This window comes from Bubalus kerabau, chromosome 6 (genome assembly GCF_029407905.1).
Source record: "Bubalus kerabau isolate K-KA32 ecotype Philippines breed swamp buffalo chromosome 6, PCC_UOA_SB_1v2, whole genome shotgun sequence".
In the NCBI taxonomy this organism is placed as follows: Eukaryota; Metazoa; Chordata; class Mammalia; order Artiodactyla; family Bovidae; genus Bubalus; species Bubalus kerabau.
The window spans coordinates 103,009,801-103,037,622 of record NC_073629.1 but is presented as its reverse complement, the minus strand read 5'-3'; the positions used below and the strand labels follow the sequence as shown (position 1 = coordinate 103,037,622).

The window sequence follows — 27,822 nt, the reverse complement described above, 5'->3', positions numbered from 1 at the left end:
GCAGAGTGAAACAAAATACGTTTAAAGCCTATATCCGATAAAGGACTTGTATCTAAAATATATAAAGAACTTTTACAACTCAGTATTAAGACAAACAACCCAGTTTAAAAATAAGCAAAATATTTGAAGAGACATTTCACCAAAGAAGATATGTTAATGGTCAATATGCAAATAAAAATATGCTCAACATTATTTGTCATCAAGGAAATACAAATTAAAATCTCAATGAGGGAATTCCCTGGTGGTCCAATGGTCAGGACTCAGCACTTCCACTGCTAGGGGTCCAGATTCAATCCCTATTCAGGGAACTATGATCTCGCAAGCAGAGCTGCATGGCCTAGAAGTAAATTTTAATAATAAAATAAACAAAATAAAAGCCCACTGAGATACCACTTTATATCCACTGCTGCTGCTGCTGGTGCTAAGTCGCTTCAGTCATGTCCAACTTTGTGCGACCCCATAGACGGCAGCCCACCAGGCTCCCCCATCCCTGGGATTCTCCAGGCAAGAACACTGGAGTGGGTTGCCATTTCCTTCTCCAATGCATGAAAGTGAAAAGTGAAAGTGAAATCACTCAATCGTGTCCGACTCTTAGTGACCCCATAGACTGCAGCCCACCAGGCTCCTCCATCCATGGGATTTTCCAGGCAAAAGTACTGGAGTGGGGTGCCATTGTCTTCTCCGTTATATCCACTAGAGTGGCTATAATAATAAAAAAAAAAACAGTAACAAACACTGGCAAGGATGTGGAGAAATGTGAAGAGAGTAATGAGAATGTGAAATGGTACAGTTGCTTTGGAAAACAGTTTGGGAATTTCTTAAAAAGATAACCATAAATTTACCATCAGTTCAGTTCAGTTCAGTCACTCAGTCGTGTCCGACTCTTTGCAACCCCATGAATCGCAGCACACCAGGCCTCCCTGTCCATCACCAACTCCCAGAGTTCACTCAGACTCATGTCCATCGAATCAATGATGCTATCCAGCCATCTCATCCTCTGTCATCCCCTTCTCCTCCTGCCCCCAATCCCTCCCAGCATCAGAGTCTTTTCCAGTGAGTCAACTCTTCACATGAGGTGGCCAAAGTACTGGAGTTTCAGCTTCAGCATCATTCCCTCCAAAGAAATCCCAGGGCTGATCTCCTTCAGAATGGACTGGTTGGATCTCCTTGCAGTCCAAGGGACTCTCAAGAGTCTTCTCCAACACCACAGTTCAAAAGCATCAATTCTTCAGCGCTCAGCCTTCTTCACAGTCCAACTCTCACATCCATACATGACCACAGGAAAAACCATAGCCTTGACTAGATGGACCTTTGTTGGCAAAGTAACGCCTCTGCTTTTCACTATGCTATCTAGGTTGGTCATAACTTTCCTTCCAAGGAGTAAGCGTCTTTTAATCTCATGGCTGCAGTCACCATTGCAGTGATTTTGGAGCCCAAAAAAATAAAGTCTGACACTGTTTCCCCATCTATTTGCCATGAAGTGATGGGACTGGATGCCATGATCTTCGTTTTCTGAATGTTGAGCTTTAAGCCAACTTTTTCACTCTCCTCTTTCACTTTCATCAAGAGGCTTTTGAGTTCCTCTTCACTTTCTGCCATAAGGGTGGTGTCATCTGCATATCTGAGGTTATTGATATTTCTCCCGGCAATCTTGATTCCAGCTTGTGCTTCTTCCAATCCAGCGTTTCTCATGATGTACTCTGCATATAAGTTAAATAAGCAGGGTGACAATATACAGCCTTGACATACTCCTTTTCCTATTTGGAACCAGTCTGTTGTTGCATGTCCAGTTCTAACTGTTGCTTCCTGACCTGCATACAGATTTCTCAGGAGGCAGCTCAGGTGGTCTGGTATTCCCATCTCTTTCAGAATTTTCCACAGTTTATTGTGATCCACACAGTCAAAGGCTTTGGCATAGTCAATAAAGCAGAAATAGATGTTTTTCTGGAACTCTCTTGCTTTTTCCATGATCCAGTAGATGTTGGCAATTTGATCTCTGGTTCCTCTGCCTTTTCTAAAACCAGCTTGAACATCTGGAAGTTCACAGTTCACGTATTGCTGAAGCCTAGCTTGGAGAATTTTGAGCATTACTTTACTAGCATGTGAGATGAGTGCAATTGTGTGGTAGTTTGAGCATTCTTTGGCATTGCCTTTCTTTGGGATTGGAATGAAAACTGACCTTTTCCAGTCCTGTGGCCACTGCTGAGTTTTCCAAATTGCTGGCATATTGAGTGCAGCACTTTCACAGCATCATCTTTCAGGATTTGGAATAGCTCCACTGGAATTCCATCACCTCCACTAGCATTGTTCGTAGTGATGCTTTCTAAGGCCCACTTGACTTCACATTCTAGGATATCTGGCTCTAGGTCAGTGATCACACCATCATGATTATCTGAGTCGTGAAGATCTTTTTTGTACAGTTCTTCTGTATATTCTTGCCACCTCTTCTTAATATCTTCTGCTTCTGTTAGGTCCATACCATTTCTGTCCTTTATCGAGCCCATCTTTGCATGAAATGTTCCCTTGGTATCTCTAATTTTCTTGAAGAGATCTCTAGTCTTTCCCATTCTGTTGTTTTCCTCTATTTCTTTGCACTGATTGTTGAGGAAGGCTTTCTTATCTCTTCTTGCTGTTCTTTGGAACTCTGCATTCAGATGTTTATATCTTTCCTTTTCTCCTTTGCTTTTCACTTCTCTTCTTTTCACAGCTATTTGTAAGGCCTCCCCAGACAGCCATTTTGCTTTTTTGCATTTCTTTTCCATGGGGATGGTCTTGATCCCTGTCTCTTGTACAATGTCATGAACCTCATTCCATAGTTCATCAGGCACTCTATCAGATCTAGACCCTTAAATCTATTTCTCACTTCCACTGTATAATCATAAGGGATTTGATTTAGGTCATACCTGAATGGTCTAGTGCTTTTCCCTACTTTCTTCAGTTTAAGTCTGAATTTGGTAATCAGGAGTTCATGATCTGAGCCACAGTCAGCTCCTGGTCTTGTTTTTGTTGACTGTATAGAGCTTCTCCATCTTCGGCTGCAAAGAATATAATCAGTCTGATTTCGGTGTTAACCATCTGGTGATGTCCATGTGTAGAGTCTTCTCTTGTGTTGGAAGAGGGTGTTTGCTATGACCAGTGCATTTTCTTGGCAAAACTATTAGTCTTTGCCCTGCTTCATTCCGTATTCCAAGGCCAAATTTGCCTGTTACTCCAGGTGTTTCTTGACTTTCTACTTTTGTATTCCAGTCCCCTATAATGAAAAGGACATCTTTTTTGGGTGTTAGTTCTAGAAGGTCTTGTAGGTCCTCATAGAACCGTTCAACTTCAGCTTTTTCAGCATTACTGGTTGGGGCATAGACTTGGATTACTGTGATATTGAATGGTTTGCCTTGGAAACGAACAGAGATCATTCTGTCATTTTTGAGATTGCATCCAATTACTGCATTTCGGACTCTTGTTGACCATGATGGCTACTCCATTTCTTCTGAGGGATTCCTGCCTGCAGTAGTAGATATAATGGTCATCTGAGTTAAAGTCACCCATTCCAGTCCATTTTAGTTCGCTGATTCCTAGAATGTTGACATTCACTCTTGCCATCTCTTGTTTGACCACTTCCAATTTGCCTTGATTCATGGACCTGACATTCCAGGTTCCTATGCAATATTGCTCTTTACAGCATCAGACCTTGCTTCTATCACCAGTCACATCCACAGCTGGGTATTGTTTTTGCTTTGGCTCCATCCCTTCATTCTTTCTGGAGTTATTTCTCCACTGATCTCCAGTAGCATATTGGGCACCTACTGACCTGGGGAGTTCCTCTTTCAGTATCCTATCATTTTGCCTTTTCATACTGTTCATGGGGTTCTCAAGGCAAGAATACTGAAGTAGTTTGCCATTCCCTTCTCCAGTGGACCACAGTCTGTCAGATCTCTCCACCATGACCCGCCCGTCTTGGGTTGCCCCACAGGCATGGCTTAGTTTCTTTGAGTTAGACAAGGCTGTGGTCCTAGTGTAATTAGGTTGACTAGTTTTCTGTGAGTATGGTTTCAGTGTGTCTGCCCTCTGATGCCCTCTTGCAACCCTACCATCTTACTTGGGTGTGGGGTATCTCTTCACGGCTGTTCCATAAGACACAGAAATCCCACTCCTAGTTATCTATCTCTAGTTCCAAATCGGAAAAGGAGTACATCAAGGCTGTATATCATCACCCTGCTTATTTAACTTATATGCAGAGTACATCATGAGAAATGCTGGACTGGATGAAGTACAAGCTGGAATAAATTTACCATAAGACACAGAAATCCCACTCCTAATCATCTATCTCTGGCTCCAAATCAGGAAATAAGTATGTCAAGCCTATATATTGTCACCCTGCTTATTTAACTTATATGCAGAGTACATCATGAGAAATTCTGGGCTGAATGAAGCACAAGCTGGAACCAAGATTGCCAGGAGAAATATCAATAACCTCAGATATGCAGATGACACCACCCTCATGGCAGAAAGTGAAGAGGAACTAAAGAGCCTCTTAATGAAAGTGAAAGAGGGAGAGTGAAAAAGTTGGCTTAAAACTCAACATACAGAAAACTAAGATCATGGCATCCGGTCCCATCACTTCATGGCAAATAGATGAGGAAACAATGGAAACAGTGAGAGACTTTATTTTGGGGGGCTCCAAAATCACTGTAGATGGTGACTGCAGTTATGAAATTAAAAGACGCTTGCTCCTTGGAAGAAAAGCTATGACCAACCTAGATAGCATATTAAAAAAGCAGAGACATTACTTTGCCAACAAATGTCCATGTAGTCAAAGCTATGGTTTTCCCAGTAGTCATGCATGGATGTGAGAGTTGGACTATAAAGAAAGCTGAGCACCAAAGAATTGATGCTTTTGAACTGTGATGTTGGAGAAGACTCTTCAGAGTCTCTTGGACAGCAAGGAGATCAACCAGGGTCAGTCCCAAAGGAAATCAATCCTGAATATTCATTGGAAAGACTGATGTTGAAGCTGAAACTCCAATACTTTGGCCATCTGATGCTAAGAACTGACTCATTTGAAAAGACCCTGATGCTGAGAAAGATTGAAGCCAGGAGGAGAAGGGGACGACAGAGGATGAGCTGGTTGGATGGCATCACTGACTCAATGGACATGAGTTTGAGTAAATTCCAGGAGTTGGTGATGGACAGGGAGGCCTGACATGCTGCGGTCTATGGGGTGGCAAAGAGTCAGACACGACTGAGCGACTAAACTGAACTGAATTATCTATCCAAGTGAAAACATCCATTCGCATGAAAACTCATACATAAATGTTGACAGAATCCCTATTCATAGTTGCCAAAAAGTGGAAACAACCCAAATGTTGATCAATACTACCAAAGGATACTATTCAATACTAAAAAGAAATGAAATACTGATATATGCTATGGCATGGATGACTCTCAAAAAATTAATGCTAAAAGTCAGACACAAAAGACCATTCACTGTATGGTTCTATTTGCTTGAAATGTCCAGAAAAGGCAGTTCTATATAGATAGGAAGTAGAGTTGCCTGGGGTTGGGAGTGGGGATTGAGAGTGATTATAACTGGACATGAGGGATCTTATTGAGGTGGCAGATTTTACTGAGGTGATGGAAATATTCTGCAACTGGATTGGTTGATCATTATGCAGTTACCATCAACCACTACAACTATGAGTTAGTGCAGTCAATAAAGCAGATGTTTTTCTGGAATTCCCTTGTTTTTTCTATGATCAAATTTTGAGCATTACCTTGCTAGTATGTGAAATGAGTACAATTGTAGGGTAGTTTGAGCATTCTCTGGCATTGCCTTTCTTTGGGATTGGAATGAAAACTGACCTTTTCCAGTCCTGTGGCCAATGCTGAGTTTTCCAAATTTGCTGGCATATTGAGTGCAGCACTTTCACAGCATCATCTTTTAGAATCTGGAACAGCCCAGCTGGAATTCTATCACCTCCACTTGCTTTGTTCATAGTAATGCTTCCTAAGGCCCACTTGACTTTGTACTCCCGGATGTCTGGCTCTAGGTGAGTGATCACACCATCATGGTTATCTGGGTCATTAAGACCCTTTTTGTATAGTTCATCTCTGTATTCTTGCCACCTCTTCTTAATCTCTCCTGCTTCTGTTAGGTCCTTACCATTTCTGTCTTTTATTGTGCCCATTTTGGGGTGAAATATTCTCTTAGTATCTCCATTTTCTTGAAGAGATCTCTAGTCTTTCCGATTCCATTGTTTCCCTCTATTTCTTTGCATTGATCACTTAAGAAGGCTTTCTTTTCTCCCCTTTGCTAGATTGTAAACACCACAAAAACAGCTAAAGGTTTGTCCCACTCATTACTGGTAGGTGGAAAGATTCTGAGAGACTTTTTGCTGGATCTGATAGGAGTAACAGGTGCTGCTGATACTCTCTCTTTCCTCCATATCCCTAAGAATAGGGGCAGGTTGTCTGGAGCTTCAGCAATCACTTTACGGCTATGAAGTGCACATATGAAGGTCAAAGCCAGGTTGTGGAGTATGATGGAGAAAGATGAAAGGAGACTGTGTTTTTGTTGACTCTGTGGAACATTGAGCCAATGCCAATAAATGCCCCTCTTCCTTTCAAACTTTTTATTACATTTGGGAAAAATAATTTTGTTTAAGTTACTGTTGCTAGGGTTTTGTGTTTCTGGCAACAGAACACATTCCTAAATGATACCACTGATAAGACCCAAGTGATCCTCTCGAGATTTTTGTCTCATGGAAGACCATGGGCATGTAAACAAATCTAGGCACTTGTAAAGCACTTGCTTTGTGAACTCTGTGTGGGTGAAGTGATGGACCACATCAAGGAATCCCTAGTTGCAAACTGGTTTCTGGACTTTTTTTGAGGAGGGTGGGGAAGTGATTGGATGTATGGCTGCCTCACTGAGATAGGAGTCCTAGGAGGTGGAGCTCATTTCTGGAGTGAATAGATTAGTTCTTTATTGGGCATATGGGTTTTATATACCATGGCACCCCACTCCAGTACTCTTGCCTGGAAAATTCCATGGACGGAGGAGCCTGGTGGGCTATAGTCCATGGGGTCGCAGCTGATTGACTTCACTTTCACTTTTCACTTTCATGCATTGGAGAAGGAAATGGCAACCCACTCCAGTGTTCTTGCCTAGAGAATCCCAGGGACGGGGGAGCCTGGTGGGCTGCTGTCTCTGGGGTCGCAAAGAGTCGGACACGACTGAAGTGACTTAGCAGCATCGGCCCAGGTGGTGGAGGGGGTGGTGTCCGGAAATAGGAGGATATATGGATCTGAACTCAGGGGAGACTTTATTGGAATACAGAATGGGTATATCAATGTGCACTCAGTGTGCACATATGAGTGAAGCCTGAGAGTGAAAGTACATCGAGCTCTTGTTTCAGGCTTTATGCTAAGTGCTTTGTATCATCACCACCACCATCATCTTCCACCATCACAGCTAACATGTACTGAGCACTTAATACCTTCCAGCTTGACTTCTAAGTGCTCTGCCTGCAATATCTCATCCAGTTCTCACAACCAAGAAAGGGAAGTGCTATTCCAATTTTACCTATAACTAAGGATTAGAAAAATTAAGTAACTTGCTCTAGGTCATAATGCTAGAGCTGTAAAACACCTATGTGGGTTTGTAGAATGAGAAAAGAAAGAAAGAAAAGAAAGTGAAGTCACTTAGTCATGTCTGACTCTTTGCGACTCCATGGACTGTAGCCTACCACACTCCTCTGTTCATGGGATTTTCCAGGCAAGAGTACTGGAGTGGGTTGCCATTTCCTTCTCCAGAGGATCTTCCCAACCCAGGAATTGAACCTGGGTCTCCCACATTGTAGGTAGACTTTACCGTCTACCTACGGTAGGTGGCTTTACCGTCAGAGCCACCAGGGAAGTCCTCTGGTGTAGAATGAGAGAAGAGGACAAAGGTCAGAGAGCCATGAAAGACTTCAACATTTTTTTTCTTTTAAAAAATAATTTGCTTTTTAAAATTAATTTTGTAATTTAATTTTAAAAATTAATGTATCATATACATGGAATGTTATGCATAACTTATAAGTGTATATAGCTCAAAGCAATGTGAACACATCACTTTAATAACCACCTTGCAGATGGAGAAAACAGAATATTACTAACACCACAGAAGCATTCCTTATGCTAACCGCCATCATTCCCTGTTCCCACCCAAAGTTAAACCCAACTTGGTCTTGTTTCACTATAGATTAGTTTGCTTCAGATGTGAACATTTAAGGGGTGAGAAAGGAAAGATGAGTGTAAAAGGGTGACTAAGATAAACTGGTCAGAGATACAGGAAGATGAAAGAGAAAGGGATTGAAGTTCCACCTATCATGCACACAGACCAACTGGAAAGCTAGTGATACAAAGTAACAGCAATCCTGGAAAATCGTTTTTGGCCTCAGTGGGAAATGTTACAAGATTAAATTCCTGGAGTAGTTGGTAGTAAAGTGGTGCTAGTAACTGTATCCATGCCCAGGACAGCCAGTGAGTGAAGCAAGCACCTCATGTTTGGGGGCAACACTGGAGAGTGGTGGGTGATTTTTCTTGTTACGTATACTCCAAGTTGGATTCTTCAGACTTTTAGCAATTTTCTGAGCTAACCAATATAATCTGTTACCTAACACAGTAGGTCAAGAGAGAAAACCTTTATAACTGTTGTGAAAGGCTATTGGTTGCCTACTCAAAAGTCATTCCCTCGTCTTTTTTTGAGAAATAACTCTGCTTTTTTAGGGAGAGGGTGGGGTGGGGGGGGGGGAGGACATAACCAGTCCCAGGGTGTGTGTGTGTGTGTGTGTGTGTTAGTTGCTTAGTCGTGTCCGGCTCTTTGCAACCCCATAGACCTCCTCCGTCCATAGGATCCTCCAGGCAAGAACACTGGAGTGGGTTGCCATTTCCTTCTCCAAAAGGAACTATAGAAAGAAAGAAAGTGAAGTCGCTCAGTCGCTTCTGACTCTTTGTGACCCCGTGGACCACAGCCCACCAGGCTCCCCCATCCATGGAATTTTCCAGGCAAGAGTACTGGAGTGGGTTGCCATCTCCTTCTCCACAGCTCCAGGGTATAAATCACAATTGCTCTACGTCCATTCCATTCTACCTAATACCATCCTTTTTGCCAGCATATATTAACTCTCATCTTTACAACAATCCTGCAAGGCAGATATTACCTTTTCCTTTTTAGTGATGTGAAAACCCAACCTCAGAGGAGCGAGTAGTTTGAACACAGATCTGACTTCACAGCTCTTTTCAGTGCACCACAGACCTACTCATCTGGGGGCAATTTTGTACATCTTAATAACTCAGGTTGAGAGCATTCTACTTTTCTATTTGACCTATCAGAGTGTCCTAGCTGCTTCCTTCCCCATCACCCCTGACAATGTGGGGCTCCTTAGGGTGACTCACGACCCCTCAAGGGACAGTTCCTAATGACTTCCAGGAATCCTCCTCACCCTCCACAAGTGTGTCTAATGACTTCCAGCATCTTCTCCCTCCTCCCCAAGAGCTACTCCTAATGACCCCCAAATCTCTGCTTACTGAAGAACAGCTTTTTTTTTTTTGAAGAACAGCTTTTTAATGACCCTAAGGACATTTGCCCTCAAAACTTGTCCTAATGACCCTCAGACCTCCTTTCCCCTTAGGAACTGCTCCTTTCAAGAAATGTTCCGGTTTACCGGCAAGTGAGGGGGTTCCCAAGACCCTTGATTCGCGTTTTAAAATCCGAGACAGCGCTGCCCAAACTGGGACAGGTTGGTCACCGAATCGGGAATTCTTTGACCTCAGAAGCTACCCCTAAGGGTCCGAAGCGCACTTTTACTTTAGGTAAGGGTTCTACTCACCCCGCAAAAGACTGTACCCACCCTTTAGAAACATCCTACAACGGCATCATTACCGCCTTTACTCTGGCCAACGATCCCATTTCTAGGCACTCAACTAACTGTCTTAAGTCCAGACTAGCTACGGGCAGCCCGCCTTCGATTGGCCGGCTCTGCGACTCAGCCGACATGCTCAGTGGCCGCAGTCCCGGGTGGTACTACTTTTCCTCCTGGCAACAGCCCGAGTCGGCGCTCATAGGCTGAGCAAACTGATACGCCTGGATTTTGGGGAGGCTTCACAGCGGTTTCATTGGCGGGTTGAAGCTTATGGCGGCCCCCGGATTGGTTGACTTTGTGAAGCGCTGTGCGGCTGCGCAGAGACCGACTTTAGAGGAGGCGGAGTCTCGTCCTTCGCCGGCTGGAAAAGCAGGGTGATCGGCTAGTGGTGACAGCAGAAGTCGAGCCTTAGCCCTTTTGGGGCAGTGGGCTTTAAGTAAGAACTACCGGGTTTTTGAATCCTTTAGATTTGTTGCTTCTGTAGCCTTGACCGTGATCGTCGGTGGGGGAGGGGCGAAAAGCGGCCTTCTGCGGTGAGTGATAGGCATAGCTTTCGACCAATGGAAGCAGGCGCTTCTAAAATGAGCCCTGAGATTGGCCCGTTCCAATCTCTTTTGGCCAATGGGCGTCGGGAAGGGTGGGCGGGTCTACTGGGCCTTATTTTCTCTTCCTGCGGCCCGGCCTCACTCGCCTAGGCGGCGGGGCCGGGAGGGCCCGGACGTCTACGGGGTGAGCTTCGGAAACCTTGGAAGCGCGGGGGCTACCTTGGGAGCGATCCCTGCGGGATCCGATGCGAGGGGAGGGAGCGGGAGTTTGAGATAGTTACTAATAGCTGCCTTTACTGAGTTGATAAGTACCAGGCCTAGTGCTTAGCGTTTCGCTTGCATCATCTGAGTTAATCACAGCAACCCTGCGGGGTAAGGAGGTTGGGATCCCCATTTTACAGGAGGAGTAACTGAGACTCGGGCAATTTACACAGCCAAGGTCACACAGCGGATAAATGGCAGAGACTAGATCTGTATTCAGAGTTGTTTTAATTCTGGGGCAGTGCTCTTTTAAACCACAAGGCTTTGTTGCTGGGTGGGGGAAGGAAGGTGTCAAGGAACAGGAGCTTTCCCGAGGGAATAGATTGAGGGAAGGGGATCCTAGAGTAGAAGAAAGGGAATGAGCAGATGATGTAAGAGCAAGGAAATCGGTTGTTCAACAGTTATTGAGTGTGTACTCTTGTGTCGTGCATTGTTCTAGGTTTTGGGTATACAAAGATGGGCCAGAGGCAAATGAAGCCTCTTGTGGGGCTTTGGAGGCTTTGGGATGGGGCCTAACACTGTGTTCACATGATTTATATGTTTTTGTAAAATTTGCAAAAGTAAGATACTTTGTATTCTTTTCTTAGAAAAGGGGTCTTCAAGATTGCATAAAACTTGAGGTTCCTTTACACTTGGATCTGCCCTTGCAAAGGGCTTAGATTAAGTGGAGATTATGATGTAGGCAGCACAGAGAAATGGAGCACTGGGAATGCATTGCAGGACTTTGGGTAAATTTCCTGGTATGTAAAACAGGGATTACAGTATACCTGCCGTGCACAGTTTGTCGAGATGCATAAAAGCACCAGGAAATGGAAGCTGGAGAGATGCGGGTTCTGGGACTTGTCTTCTCTCCTACCTTAGACAGTTCTGCTCCATGCTGTCTTCCTAGTCTTTCACTAGATTGTTAGTATGTTGGAGGAGTTTTCCCCCTTCTGATCTCTCCAGCTCTCAAGGGGAACTCTTGGAGATGAACTGCCGTGATTTTGGGTCCGAGATTTGGGGGAATTGAGTAAAGAAAAGGACATAAGTTTTTTGCTTCTAAACTGACTGTTTTTAGCTGGTATGCTTGGTTCTTATTCAGTTGAAATAGTCTATTGTGTTACCAGGCAGTGGGGATGCACCCACTTAGCCGAAGGCCTCATCTAAAAACAAAGTAGTATTTATTTCACCTCCAGTCAGTTATGAAGTTTGCCCTGTACTACCAGTTTATTGCCTGTTTTAATTTTGTTCTTTGAGTTCTGGGTACAGTGCAATTGAACTCGTCTCTACCTTGATTTCATGTAACTGTGCTGAAACTGCATTTAGGTGTAGCTATGAGAACAATTTCATTTAAGGGTTTTAAAAATCATAGCTCTGGCTACTAATATCAGGATGCTTTTTAGCCCTTTAACTTTGTAATCTTGTAGCTAAGTAACTTTTCTTAAGAATCTAGAATCCTGTTTGAAATCTGTGACTTAGAAGGAAGTCCGTAGATAGATTTTTATTAAAAAAAAAAAATCAGGTTGTAGTATATTAAGTTGAATACTTAGAATTAATTAGCCAAGTATGAACTAGGGAGCAGCTGTAAAGATGGGCGGGGCAGCTGCTTTGTCAAATGAGACCAACAACCAAATAATTAGTTTCCCTTTTTTAGTTGAGACAATGTCTCCATTAAATGAGGTTTGAAGACATGCAATTTTGATACATCAGAATCATTTAAGCAGAACCTTTTCTATCCATTTATCTTACTCATTTAAATAACCTGCCCCTGGCAGATTCCAGGTGTGAGGTCTTCTTGGTGCTGCAGACTTTCTTCCTCTTTCACTGTTTTCAGCACTGACATTCCCAGCATTCAGTCTTAATTACATCTTGTATAATTTTATGCTCTTAATGTATGTCTTCAGATTCCTGCCTGACCAAAGTGACCTCAAAAAGGAGGGAAGATGGCTTCTGAATCTGAAACCTTGAATCCCAGTGCTCGGATAATGACCTTCTACCCGACTATGGAGGAGTTCCGAAACTTCAGTCGTTACATTGCTTATATTGAATCCCAAGGAGCTCATCGGGCTGGGCTGGCTAAGGTGAGGGGTGGAGGCCTTTGGGACTGAGGGCGGCAGTAAGATTTTTCCTAAATGAAGCCTTGAAGAACAGTTTTACTGAAAGGCAAGTGGGGTGGTAGTTGAATATATGCTGTCCTATTTACAAGTTAATTCCTTTCGTTAACATCTGAAACATCTCTTTTTTAGGTTAGAGGAGAGCTGTTGAGAATCTTTAAAAGGGAGGGAAAGAGCCAGTGTCCCAGGGCCAGCTGCTGCGGTGCTTCCATCTCTTGGTGGAGAGGGTGTTGTTATCAATTCAACTTCTCTCTTTCTCGATTTCCCTCTCTTTCTCGGTTTCCCTCTCATTCTGCACTCTCATAGTAATTTGGCTTCCCATATGAACTTTCTGTTAGATTGAGAGAAAATCAACTCTTCAACCTCCTCTCTTGGTGCCCAGATAATATTCTGAGGCTGAAAATGAATGAATATTCCTTACTTTAGGTCATTGCGTCTAGGCAGCTAGTTGGTAGCAGAACTGGATCAGGGCTAGCTTGACAGTGTGACTTTTGTCGTGTTTGAGTGAGCATGGTTAAATCCACGTGACTTTCTAGTAAAATCAGCTGTTGGCCTGCACACTTCGTGGACTCTGATCATGCTTGCCAGGTTTCTGATCTCTTTGTTCCTTGTGTTCCCTACAGGTTGTTCCTCCAAAGGAGTGGAAGCCACGAGCCTCCTATGATGATATCGATGACCTGGTTATTCCTGCCCCCATCCAGCAGCTGGTGACGGGGCAGTCTGGCCTCTTTACTCAGTACAACATACAGAAGAAGGCCATGACTGTGCGAGAGTTCCGCAAGATAGCCAACAGTGATAAGTGAGTGAGGCACGTTCCTTTTAGCATCGGGACCTTACATTTCGCGGGCAGAGTGGTCTTCAAGACTGCTGCCATCCTACTGAAGTCCCCTTTGCTCAGCTCCTGCTTTTCTCTGTCTCCTTTGCTGTTCTTTGCACGGAAACATTTCTCTTCTCAGTACACAGTCACAGTCTAAACTCGTCTATGTTTATACATAGAGTAATCCCATTGCTTTTCCTTCAAAAGTAGGACTTAATCATTTGCAAGGTTGCAAAGGGGAAACTTCTAGTTGGTTCAGAGGCGCTCTGGCCAGATGTATCGATAACACCCACTTATCAAAAAGTGGCCTCGGTAGAGTAAGTTAATCTCTTCCTTCTGGGTCCTTCTGTCTTTAATCACTACCTATCTCATTTTTTCTATGACATTAACCAAAGGTGAGTAAACAAGCTGTTTGCTGTTTTCTGTCACTCCACGATCATTGGTACATTCTTGTCTCTGTTGGAAGCGTCCTTGTTTAGGTCCGCTGTTTTCCATTGTTTTTCTGTGCTGTTTTTAATAATTTCGCTCTCATTTGACCTCAGATTTACAGAGAATGAATTGTGCATTCCCCTTGTTGGACTGACTAGTCATTCTTATCCTCTTGCTTGAATCTTCTCCTTTCCCTTGTGTCTCTTCATTTTGAGGCTCCATAAGGGATTCGTCCCTCCCCCTCTCCTCACTTTTTCTCCTGAGTCCTTTTTGGTCCGCACACGGCTGAATTGGCTTCAGCCGGTCAGATGTTTTGTGCCTCCGGCTCCGGCTTGGCCGTGGAGAAGCCCCAGGGAGAGCCTCAGCTCGCCAGGCTTCACACTTAGAGTGCTTTGTTATCTCACATCAGGTCTTACTCTTGCTCCATCTGTGCTCTGCCTCTTTTCCTTGGACTTATCACAGTTCTGAATGTGGGCTCCCAGTTTTCCTGGCAGCCTAACTCTTAAAAGCATCTCCTTTGCTGGCCAACCTGCTGTCTAATTAGAGAATCTGTGTAAAAGCCTGTTGAAGCAGTGTGCTGTGCTCCACAGATATGAGCCTGTGTCGTCGTTCGTGTCTGCTTCCTAGCTCTGCACTGGGCCAGGCACACTTGCTTTGTTTCTCCTGGGGTTGGTCTCATTCAGTCCCTGCCTGCCCCCTTGGTCTTCTAGTCTCCTCTCATTAACATATAGTAGGCCTTGCCTTTCAGGATATCTGTTCTTAAATCAGTCAGTCTTGTGTCTTTTCTCTTCATCTGAAATACAACCAGTTCTTACCCTTGATTTCTGTCTGCATGATCAGCCAGTTTTAAGAAAATCCAGTAGGTAACAACCTAAATTTATAAAGCAGATCAGTTGGAAGTAGCTATTTGTATTTAAAGGGAACTTCAGAGTTCTAAACTTCATTATTCATTAGGTTGACATCAAAATGTAAGGCAGCATTTAAAGTAAGATTGTTTTTTTACCCCCCAGTTAACCTCATTATCTCCACACAATTTCAGTTTGGTCTTCCATTCCTTATCATATATATATTTTTTTTGCCGAGTTATACTGTGTATTTTCAAATACTAGGTTTACACGTTACTCTTTAAATTGTGTAATACTTTTTAAGTGGTTTGAATTTTTAAAAAGTTTATTTTGGAATAAGTTCTCAGTATGTGATTTTATTGAGCTAAAGAATATAGATATTTTTAACAGTATTATGTGGAGATACATATGGATAGGGTGTGTGTGTGTGTGTTTGAGCATATGTATATACTTGTATTTCGCTCAATGGAACATTTGATAATGCAAAAACCTGTTTTTATGTTTTTAGGACTATTTTATATTTTTATTAAACTATTTTGTTTTCAGGCATGGTTATTTGTTGGATGTTAGCCACACTGCATAGGATGGTGGGAATGCAGCAGAGACAATTCAAGTGAGCCCTCTTGGAGACACTTCCTTAGAGTGCAGGGAAGTGACTGCTGTTCCAGGGCCTCACCTCTCCATGTGTGGGCGGGTTTTTGGTTGTCTGTGGATACACAGGGATTTGCAGTTGTTGGTTCTCACAAGTTTGTAAGCCTGTTTTCCCCCTGGGTGGCCAGGCCACTTCTGAGTGGAGCAGGGAGTAGTTTTAGTAGGGTCTTTTAAAAGAGTGGAGGATAGCATTCTTAAGGAAGATGGGTTTACATCTCCGTGTATGTTACCTTCCTTGGGCCTGCTTCCCACAGAAGGGAGGTTGAGGGAGTTAGTGGAACCTTGAAGGCCAAGGTTATATCTTGTTCATTTGAAATGTCTTGCTATCCCAGGAACAGGGGATTGTGTCTTGTGCTATCCATAATGCCTGATGAATTTAGTCTCTTATGAGTGGCTAACCCCCTTTTTTTTTTTTTCCCACTTTTGAAAGGTACTGTACCCCACGCTATAGTGAATTTGAAGAGCTTGAACGGAAATACTGGAAAAATCTCACGTTCAATCCCCCAATCTATGGTGCAGATGTGAATGGCACTCTCTATGAAAAGGTGAAAGTCACTGGAATCTCTATGCAGCGTTTTTGTAGTTTTGTGATTTGATACCATTTTCATCTGCCCAGCATGCAATAGACACCTAAAAGCTGTTTGTCTGTTTTGTTTTTTTTTCCTTTTTATTTTTTTTACCATTTTCTTTATTTGGCTGCATAGGTCTTAGTCGCATCTCACAAGATCTTCATTCTTGGTGGTGGCATGCAGGATCTTTAGTTGCAGCGTGTGGGGTCTAGTTCCCTGACTGGGGATTGAACCTGGGTCCCTGCATTGGGAGAACTGATTCTTAACCACTGGATTGCCAGAGACGTTCCCCTAAAAGCTGTTTTGCTGAATGGGTGTTTGCACAAAAGGGTGGTCCACCGCCAGCTGACTGGGCTGTGCTCGCTTAACCGGGGGTAGTTTTGCATGTGACTGAATTTTATTTCTCCCACTCTACATGTGAATTGGATGATATGGTGTTCTTTGCAAGGGCCATTAGAATAGTCTGTGGGTGGTAGCTCTGATGAGTTCTAGAGAGGGTGGGATCACAGTAAATGAAATGTTGGGGAGGGCGATGTGGTTTCTGTGAAAAAAAAATCACTGACTAATATAATGAAAGGGGTATATATTTAAGAAAAGAAACATTTAGATTTTGAGAATCTTCCAACAAGAGTCTATAGAAAAAGCTGTCTTTTAACGAATTGCATTGGCTTAGGATATAGTGGTTTTGGACAGCCTTACATGTGGTGCAAAAGGGCTATTTGGGACCGTTTTAGGATGATTTGAAAAATCTGTAGAGTGTTTCAGGGATTATCACTCAGATTATTGTTTTTGTAAATTATTTGAAGGAAGGCGTTTAAAAAGTGGATTCCAATTTTGCTGTTGATGATCACTTTTTTGGGTGGTGGGAAGAGAAGCTTGTAGGCATAAATCCAGAACGTCTTTACAGGAGGTGGGCTTCTGATGACCTTTTTAACTCAGGGTAACACTGTAGACTTTTTACTGAAGACACTGCCCAGTGGAAATAAGGGCCAGGCAAGTCACAAATTAGTAAATTCCCATGCTTTGTATTTGTTGTGATTTGAGAGGTCTTTCCTCTTTTGACCTAAGTTTATTTGGGTTCTGTGCAAACTGTTCATCTTGGGTTTAGAACAGGTGGCTATCACCTCCCTTTCTCCTCTTTCACTTACTAGTGTTCAGTGTTGCTTCGCTCTTTGGGGGCATAATGGCATCAATTCCAGTGGCAGCTCTGAGCAGCGAGTGAGAGGTGCTGTGGGCCTTATGTCCACACAGTCTCAACAGTATGCCAAACCCTTGTTACAGGTGACAGCTCACCTGTGACCTGCTCTGCAATTGGTGAGTTCAGAGCCTCAGTTTTTATTCAATCTAACATCCTCTGCAGCATGTAGATGAGTGGAATATTGGCCGGCTGAGAACCATCCTGGACTTGGTGGAAAAGGAGAGTGGGATCACCATCGAGGGTGTGAACACCCCGTACCTGTACTTCGGCATGTGGAAGACATCCTTTGCCTGGCACACCGAAGACATGGACTTGTACAGCATCAATTACCTGCACTTCGGAGAGCCCAAGTCCTGGTAAAGTCGGCCTGCAGTTGGCACCGAGGCTGGTCAGCTCTGTGTGCACATGGACCACCTTGGGATGGAGATAAAATACAAATACTGGTTCGGCAGGCTCGGGGTGGGACTGGCGTGTTACGTTCTCTTCCGACTTTGAAGCAGCGAGGTGCTGTTAGAGTGCTGGGGCTCTCCCTGCCCTTGGCTCTCCCTGCCCTTGGAGCAGCAGGTTTTAGAGGGCAGGGCACCTAGTCCCATCATGTGGAAACGGAAGGTGGCTGAGTCACCGAGAGCCGCGGGGGCTCTCCCAAGCTCTCCCACTGCTGTCTGATTTCTTTTTCTGAACAGGCCTGAGGCATTTCTTAGAGGCAGATTTCCAAGACTGGATTCGCTCCTTCAGATGATAGAAAGCTTTCTTTTCCTCATGGAAAAAATATTTGGTGAGCAGCAGTGTGTGCCTAACCCACGAGGGGGCGCGTGGTCACTCGGCATCCACTCCCTGCTGTTCATTGCAGCCGCAGTGTGGCTGGGGAGGCAGATTCGCCCTCTCGTCTGCCTGCTCCCACCCATCCATCTCAGCACGTCAGCGAAGGTGGTGCCTTCAACAGAGCATAGGACCGATGAGGCGCTCACCCTCACACAGATAGGAGACTGATCAAGAGAGAGAAAGTGGGAGAAAAGCTGTGATGGGGAACAGTGGGTGCAGTAGGTCCACACAGGAAAGCACATGAGCGCTGGGCCTAGAGAAGGCTCCCCTGGGAGAGGTGATGGCCGAGCTGAGGCCTCGCACATGAGGATGTGGCTGGTTGGGGTGGTGGTGGGTTAGGAGGGGGGATAGGAAAGCGTGTCTGGGTGTTTGTAGCAACGTGCAAAGACTTGGGAGTGAACGCAGTGTGTTGAGTAACTAGAGAAAGGAAGTCCTTTGTGCTCTGGGTGCCGATTATGAGGATGGAGGTGCGAGGAGGCCGGAGGGGACACTGACCAGGTCTTGGGGAGTCATGGAAGCTGTGTCTGTCTCCATTCCTTTTCCAGCCTCTTCAGCCACATCCTGTCCCAGGGGTTTTCTTTTGTTCTGTCAGATGCCTTTCCAGTTTCCAGTCTTGGGGTGGGGAACCCTTTTGAGCCAGTGATTACCCCCTGACTACTGACCCAGTTCCTTAGAAGCTAGACTTCTATCTAGAGTCAGTAACTTTTGTGTCTTCCCCATGTTTACTCTGAAGTTCCTGAAACTAGACTTTGTTACTGCATACACTCTTTAGGTCACCTGAAGTGGTTCCTCCAGAGACGTCTGTGCAGGGTTGCCTGATGGATCCCAGAGCCCTTTAGGTGATAGTTTCCTCATCTGTTTTGTTTCATAACAAAACTATTTGGGATGGGAAGGTTTTGTTGTTGTGGAGTCTTTAGAACGCATTATAAAGGTAAACTAGACTTACTGTGAGTTCCTGAATATGAAGTTTTTAACAGTTTTGCAAAAGTTTTAAATAGTCTTCTATGTGTTTTTTAGTTTTTCCTTTTGTTTCTTAATGAAGGGCAATCCTATGGTGTCTGGATACCCACAGTGTTGGAGGCGTGAGTGGCTACTGGATAATCAGTGCACTGTTGAGGAGACGAAGGGAAATGGGCTCTTCAGCAGATGGGGGCCAGGTCTCTGGTACCTAATCCATCGTCACCTTGTTGCCCATTTTTCTCTCTATCCCATCCCAGTTAAGCCTTTCAGGCTCTGCCAGGAGCACTTTAATGCCATCCTCCTTCTCTCTCTCTTTTTTTTTTTTCTTTGTTTAAGTTTTATTGCATGAATAACACTATAAAGGAGAGCAACGTTGAGTGTGTGCCATAAATCCTGGTTCATGGTAACTATCGAATAAACGTCTTGTTAATGAATATAAAAGATAAAAATCGCTTGCCCTTCAGTGTGGGTTCCCACTCCAGTGCCCAGACAGTCTAATACGTCATTTCTCCAGATCCCTTTCTAGTTCTTGTGGTCGGGAAGTTGAAAAGTCTGATATTTCAAGCTGTTCTAAGAGTGGGCACAAGCCCTTGGGCCCCTTCCCGGGCCAGCCCTCTGCTCAGTGGCCGCTGCTTCTGTGTGCTTACAGGTACTCCGTCCCGCCCGAGCATGGAAAGCGGCTGGAGCGCCTGGCCAAAGGTATGGTTCGCTCCGTGGGCCGGGTCAGACCTGCCAGGGAGCTGCGCTCATGGCTCTCGGATGTCCACTGTCAGTGGTCCTTTCTTAGGCCCACATGTGGGGGGTGAGCCAGACTGCCAGTTTGGGTACATCTCAGAGCAGCTGAAATCACAGCCTTTCCCCACTTTGTCCTAGGAAGGGGCTCAGTAAGCGTTAGACTGTCTTTGCCTTGCTTTCATCATGCATGGGTTTGTTTGACCAGGGATAGTGTACTGGTCACCTTGGATCTGGTTCTTTTGCCAGAACCCCAGTTGGTCAAGTCAAAGTTGCATCTCATGCTTTGGTTCTTGTAAGTGGACTCTAGTAGATTTGTACCTCTAGAGAGACTATTTCACAAGCGCTTGTCATTTGTACTTAGATGTGTTACTTAAAAAGATTGAGGGTCCTGGTGAATGGAGAAAGGCTCTAAGTAGTTTTAAAACTCTATGAGAACAGAGGCTGCCAGGGCAATCCTGCAAGCAGGATTTGATGACCATTACACCGGGGACAGTCCAGAGCCTCATCATAGAACTAGGACTGGCCTGGAGCTAGAATAATCTGTGGCGATCACCTTGGTGATTCATCCTCCTAACATTTAGACGAGATGCGCTGTGTGAAGTGACTCCAGGGTTACAGAGCCAGTGTGGAGCCGTGTATTAACTGTACCCGTTTTCAATTAAACAGGCTTTTTCCCAGGCAGTGCTCAAAGCTGTGAGGCTTTTCTCCGCCATAAGATGACCTTGATTTCTCCTTTAATGCTGAAGAAATACGGAATTCCCTTTGACAAGGTGAGCGGATTGCACACACAGCAGTCCTTGGCTTACACGGAAACCACTCTTTCTGGCGTGTGTTTCACAGGGAGCTTTATTCTACTTGCTCCTCTGTACCAGGTGTGGGCCAGGACTAATCTGTGTCACCTTTTGATCTCAATGCATTAAAGGTGGGTGCCGCCTTCCTGCTGCCAGAGGAGGGTCCAGCCCCCTTGAACAGCGTTAATCCAGAGGAGTCATTAATTACAGTCATGGTGTCTGATGTGCGGGGACTTTGCATGTCGCAGAAGACGCTAAGACCCCAGTGGCTTTGTGACCTGTCCCTGGTCAGAGTGCTGGCTGAGCTGGAGCCCAGCATTCCTGCCCTTTACTTCAACTGCTTACTGTTTGCTCTTGTTCAGGTGACTCAGGAAGCCGGAGAATTTATGATCACTTTCCCTTACGGCTACCATGCTGGCTTTAACCATGGCTTCAACTGTGCCGAGTCCACCAACTTTGCTACCCGGCGGTGGATCGAGTATGGCAAACAAGCTGTGCTGGTAAGTCCACTGTTTCCTTCATAATAACTGTGTCTAAAAACAACTGATTGAGCCAGCCAGCCTTCTTAGATACACTGGCTGGTGTTTCTTTGAGCTGCTGGAATTGAGAAACGGAGTGGCAGGGAATGTGCAAAAGTACCAGCATCTTGTGTTCACAGAGAATGTTTAAAAACTGGTTTAGGTTTGAGTTGTATAAAACGAGGTTTCCGTGCTTGAGTTCGTTGGGCATTAACACTGCACCCACACACACAGTGCTGTTTCTTGCTCTAGCCGCTCTGGGTGTTCGCCGTCGAGGAGAAATCTGATGGGCTTCCCTTTTACTTTAAGGAAGCAGCAAGGCTGGACGTTTGACCGGGAGTAGACTTGCTGCCGAGGTCCTGGCCTGAATAGACGGCAGAGGGAAGGTGGACGTTGACCGTCCCGGGTTTAATGCTGAGCCTTGTCTCTTAACTGTTCTCCACGCACCCTGGCTAGCGTCCCAGTTGACTCGCCCCAGTGCCATGCGTCCTCCAGCCTTTTCTCCTGCTTCCTTTCATGTGTGAAGGCTCTGCACGGACGCGATGCCCTCAGCCTGTGAACCCAAACAGTTCAGCCTGAAACTGTTCTCTTTTTCCATTTGGTGGGAGAAGGTGGGAGAGGGGGGTGGGGGGAGCTGGGGAAGGGTCTCACCTGGAACCGCTCTGGCGCCTTGCGACAGTGCTCCTGCAGGAAGGACATGGTGAAGATCTCCATGGACGTGTTTGTGAGGAAGTTCCAGCCAGAAAGATACAAGCTCTGGAAAGCTGGGAAGGACAGCACCGTCATCGACCACACTCTGCCCACGCCAGAAGCGGCCGAGTTTCTTAAGGAGAGTGAACTGGCCCTGAGAGCCCGGAAGGAGGAGGATTGCCCAGAGGAGGAGGAGATGGAGGGGGTGGAGGATGGAGAGGAGGGCGACCTGAAGAGGAGGTAACCCCGCAGCCCCTGGGCCCAGCTGCCTGGGTGGGGTGGAGTAGGGGAATGTCTGGTAGGTCCCCTCACCTGCTGAGGGGCTGCTTCTGAGCAGGGTGTATGAGCACAGCTGAGGGAAGGTTCTTGGTGCAGGCTCCAGAATCCTCAGGTATTCAGACCCTTCCTCATGGCTGCACGCAGAGGTGATGGCACCTCTCCTTGGGCCACAGTCACCTGGAGGGAGGCTCACATGTCTGTGGGGGTGTGGCTCCCTCAGAGCCAGAGAAGCCCACCTTCTCGCTGCCGCTTGAGGGTTTTTTATAAAGGAGAGAGTGGTGCAGGGAATGGGACTGGTGAGGGCAAGGGGCAGTGTCGTCAGTGTCTCAGCCAGAGGACCTGTCCTCAGCAGTTCCCCCCGCCCGGGGCTGTGTGGGGAAGAGAGGAGGAATGTTCACGGGGGGGACCTGCTGTATGCAGGTGTTCTGCGCATGCTCAGCACAGCTTTTCCCGAGCCTCATGTCGGCTCTGTGAGGTGGGGCGACGACATCCCTAATCACACTTGATGGAACAGGCTCGGGGCCGTGAGGTCCCGGGTCTTGGGTGGCTCCAGAGTGTGAAGCAGGCTCTGGCGGCTCCTGTCAGGTTGCGTGGGGATGTGTTTGTGTAAGCGGATATACACACTGGCTCTTAAAAAGTGTGCCCTCCTCCTTGCAGCCTGGCTAAGCACCGGATCGGGACAAAGAGGCACCGCGTTTGTCTTGAAATCCCGCAGGAGGTGAGTCAGAGCGAGCTCTTCCCCAAGGAGGAGCTGGGCTCCGGACAGTACGACATGGTGGAGTGCCAGGCCACCCTCTCTCCCGTGAGGCCCACCCACAGCTCCGTGTGCCAAGTCGAGGACAGCCTCACCTTCCCAGGTGAGTTGGTCGTGGTATTTTTTCCCCCATAGCCCTAACCGTTCTGTTCTGTGTTGGATGCCACGTCACTGCAGGGTCGCAGGCATGACATGAGGGAGGTGGGCCTGTGAGCAGATGGTGACCGGAGTGTGGGAAGCGCTCTGGGTGGGGACACCCAGGGTCACGGAGGGACGTGGGGGAAGGCCCACAGCTGCTGAGGGAGCTGGCCGTGGTGTCCTGTGATTTGAGCAGGGGGCGGGAAGGGGAGGAGACAGGTGTGCCACAGGAGCTGCTCCCTGAGACGTGGGATGAGACAGCATGGGGACTGCCTACCTGCCATCTGAGAGCTTGCTCACTGGGGGCCCGAGGGGCCATTGGTATTTCAGGAAGGGACGGCGTGCTCCAGCACCGTGTTTGAAAGCCTTCCCACGGACGGTTATCAAGGGTAGATTTAGCTGGAAGGAGCTGGTGTCAGCCTCGGGTCAAGCCCAGCTTGGGGGACCTCTGCGTGGACAGGATTGCTCCGGGTGTGCGCTGGGAGCCATCAGCACTGTGGGCCCAGCTTCTTCCATGGAGCAGACTTCCTGGCCTGGCTCGCTGGGTCTCTGCTGAGCTGAGGGGACTTCTGGGGAAGGGACAGCTGCCGTGTGCTGTGTGCCGGGCTTGGGAAGCGGTAGCATCCTCACATCACAGAGGAGGAAACCGGAGGCCCAGAGAGGCAGAGGCAGCTCGCCCCAGATCGTGCAGGGGACCCCTGTTATGGTGGAGCCAGAGTTGGAAACCAGGCCTTCCTCAGCACCCACGTTCTTTGGTCTGTGTCCCTCTCTCGGGGTTGAGATGTGCAGGAGGGAGTGGGCTCCGTCCAACGTGTCTTGTGTTTCAGATTATTCTGACTCCACTGAAGTTAAATTTGAAGAGCTTAAAAACGTCAAGCTGGAAGAGGACGACGAGGACGAGGAAGAGGAGCACGAAGCGGCTGTCTTGGACCTTTCTGTGAACCCAGCTTCTCTTGGGGGACGCTTCGTCTTCTCAGGCTCCAAAAAGAAATTGTCTTCCAGCCTGGGCTCCGGTTCTTCACAGGATTCTGTTTCTTCCGATTCTGAAACCAGCGAGCCTCTGTCCTGCCGAGCCCAAGGGCAGACCGGAGTCCTCACTGTTCACAGCTATGCCAAAGGGGATGGCAGGGTCCCTTCAGGAGAGCCGTGCGCCAGGAAGAAAGGGGGCGGCCCCCGGAGCATCAGTGAGAGGGAATTGGCTGAGGTATGGGCGCTGGGGTGGGCCACTGGGGGTGGGCTCCTGCAGGGCCCCCAGTGGCAAGAGGAGACCCTCAGGATGGACCTCCAGTCTGCAGTTGTGTCAAGCAAAAGCCAGGTGGCATTGGGTCTCTTTAGCTTGTTTTTTGCTGGGACGGTTTTTTTTTTTTTTTTCCCCCTGTTATCTCTACGTGACTGTTGCTCCAAAGAATGGCTTTGCGGCTTCCCTGGCCACCCTCAGTGGATCTTCAGTTGAGTGGGGCACATGCTCTGACCCTCCTGGCCTTAGGGGCGCAGGGTTAGAGCAGCAGTGTTTGCAGCCTGGCGTGTGAGGGCTGGAATGACGTGGCCTTTCTTACCCTGGGCTGCCCTGGGAGTTTCCCGGCCGCTTCCCGTGTTCATCCTCCCCCTCCTAGTATAACACCGCTGCCAGCATCCCTTTGGAGACCAGGATGAATCCCAGAGCCGTCAACAGGGACATGTTTGCTCAGGCTTCCTCCCAGAACATGCTGTTGCCAGAAGCTGTGTTTTCTGTTTGTTCTGTGTAGAAAGGCGCTTGGTGAGTCTGCGTGGGGTACAGCAGGGCCACGTTGGGTACAGCCCCACTCAGGCCTGCCCAGGAGACCTCTCTCTCCAGCCTCATAGCCTGTGGTGAAGTTGCATCTGGGCTGAGGGTTGAGGTGGGGCCACTGACAGATTGTAGGAGTGAGCACAGAGAAGCTGTCCCCGATTCCCTATTCCCTTCACCTCTGGAAAATTTGTCTTTTAGACGTTTTTATTTGCTTTTTTAAAAAACTTTTCATTTTGTTTTGGAGTATAGCCGAATAACAGTCTTGTGACAGTTTCAGCTGGACAGCAGAGCGACTCAGCCATACGTGTGTATCCATTCTCCTCTGAAGTTTTTATTCCAAAGCATTGTATACACAAACAGAATACTGTCACGAGCCCCACTGTGTGCACGCATTATCCCGGTGTGCGTGCATTATCTCTGTGTATTAACATTTGACGTGCTGACTTTATCTTTTCTTTGCCTGAAGTACTAATGCTTTATCCATATTCAAATTCTCCTAATTTTTCAGCAGTGCGTTTCTGTGGTTAGTTTGCCTCTTGTCTTTAACACCCGTATGATTTTTCTTTCTGTTTTTTTTCTGCATCTCAGGCTCAGTTTCTGTAGATGCTGTTTCTCCATGTGGAGTCCCCCTTCCCTCTCACGCGTGGTGCAGTCTGGTGAGCCAGTGACCCCTGTGTCTCCTTCCCTGCTTTCCCATTGCCTCTGACCCCCGATCCCTGCTCTACTGTGGTCACTTCTACAAGCGAGGGCTCTTCCCCTTGGAAAGCAGAGCCCCTTCTGTTCCTCGTGGCAGCATCCCAGTCGTTGTTTCACAAAGCTCTGTGCGCTCTTGTGCATCTTGCTGTCTGCGCAGGCCACACTGTCCTTGTGGACTGTCCTCCTGATGTGCAACCACAGAAGCTGCTAACAATAGCAAGGACGTACTAGAGAGTAAATACTTTACAGTATTGAGCCCATATATTAATATATATATAGTTATTAATTATATATTATTAATCTTACCATGGAGTCAAGTTTTTTCTAGGGTTGGGTTTTTTTTAGGTGGTAGCAGGGCAGTAAATAAATAACAGCCCTTTTTTTTTCTCTCCCAAATTAGGAACCCGTAAAATTGGATACAGGACGTGGGCATATGGAGCTCAGAATGCCACTTTGTCACCAGTTAAAATGGTTGAGGAGAGTGGTTTTTGACCCGTGGCCAAGTAGCCCTGCTGCTTGTTTACCCTCAGTTAGAGAGATGACCCATGTGGTCACAGGCAGCCCTGGACCGCTCAGGCCCCCCCCACAGGGACAGACAAGTCCCAATCTGTGTCCTTCGGCGTGTTGTGCACACAGGCAGCAGTGTGGTCCCTCTGTAAGAGGCAGATCCCACTGAAGCCAAAGCCAGGACTCCTCCCATGGAAACATGCTGGGAGAGGAGGCTTCTCTCTTAACACGCCTCTCTGTGTGACCCCTGCTCCCAAACCACTGTGTGTCTTCCTGATTCCTTTTCGCTTGTGTATGGGCCTCTTGGCTGCAGCCTGAACACCTTTTCTCCTCTCGTCACCTGCCATCTCTACCACCTCCCACCTTGATATGCTAGCGTCTTTGAACTACTTCAGAGTCACTGATATGTCTCGGCTGCTTGACCTCTTCACTTTACCCTGTAATGGTTTGTGTGCCTGCTCTGGGCTAGGACGGTACCTTCAAAGGAGCTCGTCGTCGAGGCCAGCAGACAGATGCGAGCAGGGAGTCCTAGTCCCTGGTGATCTGCATCGCAGCACACGTGGTGGAAGTGTGCAGCTCGGCCTGGGGTTGGGGTAAGGGGTCAGGGACGGCAGGAGAAGGAGGTTAGCAGGAGTGTGAGTCTGGTGGGGGAGAGGGTTCTCTTTGGAGCTGAGGCTCACGCCAGCATCAGGGCAGGTTGGGGTCCACAGTGGTTTTGTTGGTCTCAGTAGGACAAGAGGGCCTTGGGAGGTGTGGTTGGAGGGTGTCAGGAGGCCCGTCCTAGACCTCTGCCTGTTCTCTGAGACTTGACTTCAGGGACAGGGCGAGGGGGCAGTGGAAGTTTACCGGGCGTGTGTCTTTGGAGAGTGAAAATTTCTGTAACATGTCTTTTTCTTTTTTTTTTGATGCACAAAGATACATATGGAGTAATACAGCAAACCACAAATACTCATCACCATCACCGAGATCTAACGGTTAATATTTTGGAAGCCTCATATGCTTCATCTGTCCTTTTAATTTCCTGAAGTATTATATAGCAAGCAAATCATGACATGGATGTCATGTAATTTCCTTCCTGCTTCAATGTGTATCTCTGAAAAATGTGGGTGTGTTTTAATCACCATGCTGGTATTATACTTAACAAAATTACAAAAATTTTCTAGCATCATCTAATACTCAGTTCGCAATCAGTTTCCCCAGTAGTCTAAACAAAATGTATTTGACAGTAGGTTTGTTTGAATCGACATTTAATTAGTCTTACACCTGACATTTGTTTATTATATGTCTTAATTCTGCCTTGATCTAGGGCTGTGCCCTTCTGACCCCCTGTCACTGACTCAAGAAGCTCTGTCAGTTGTTCTTCGGACTGTCTGTGAAGTGTTCTTTTAGCTTTGCGTTGATGTTTCGGAAGATCATCTTGGAAGCAATGTAAAGGTTTTTTGGGAAAGAAGGAAGCAAAATTAGAAACAGTAGAGATTCTCTTTAAGATGGGATTATGGATGATTTTCACTTCCTGCGTTTATAAATTGTTTGAATACTTTTTATGAATACCATGTTGTTTTTATAATTAAATACTTGAGGACAGGAGGGGAGAAAAAAGGTTTGCAATAGGGAAATCAGTTTGGAACCTGCTTCTTAATCTGAGAGATGGTAAGAACCTGAGCTGTGTGGTGGGGGGTGGGGGTCTGGGGCCGCTACTTGGAAGGTAGGAGTGGGAGGGCACCATGCGGTTACCTGGGATTCTGGCTTGTGTTACTTACCGGATGGACGGGGGTGTGTCTGTGGCGGGTGAAAGTCACAGGAAAAGTGAAGGGGAATCTGAGTGTGGCTCTGGACGTGAGTTCTGTCTGGGGC

At 46.5% G+C, this 27,822-nt stretch overlaps 1 protein-coding gene across 9 annotated transcripts in view; it reads left to right on the top strand.

Annotated features, from left to right (window-relative positions):
• Window positions 1-10,185: 10,185 nt before the first annotated feature.
• Window positions 10,186-27,822, top strand: part of KDM4A (lysine demethylase 4A) — a 40,968-nt gene continuing 23,331 nt past the window's right edge. Inside the window, exons 1-11 of one of the 9 annotated variants that reach the window (XM_055586123.1) lie at window positions 10,186-10,338; window positions 12,592-12,768; window positions 13,425-13,600; window positions 15,974-16,088; window positions 17,473-17,666; window positions 19,742-19,791; window positions 20,494-20,597; window positions 20,981-21,118; window positions 21,816-22,066; window positions 22,763-22,962; window positions 23,825-24,201. In XM_055586123.1, the coding sequence (XP_055442098.1) occupies window positions 12,631-12,768; window positions 13,425-13,600; window positions 15,974-16,088; window positions 17,473-17,666; window positions 19,742-19,791; window positions 20,494-20,597; window positions 20,981-21,118; window positions 21,816-22,066; window positions 22,763-22,962; window positions 23,825-24,201 (1,743 nt within the window). In that variant the 5' untranslated portion in view covers window positions 10,186-10,338; window positions 12,592-12,630. The other 8 variants (XM_055586127.1, XM_055586122.1, XM_055586124.1 and 5 more) reach the window with 8 other exon arrangements.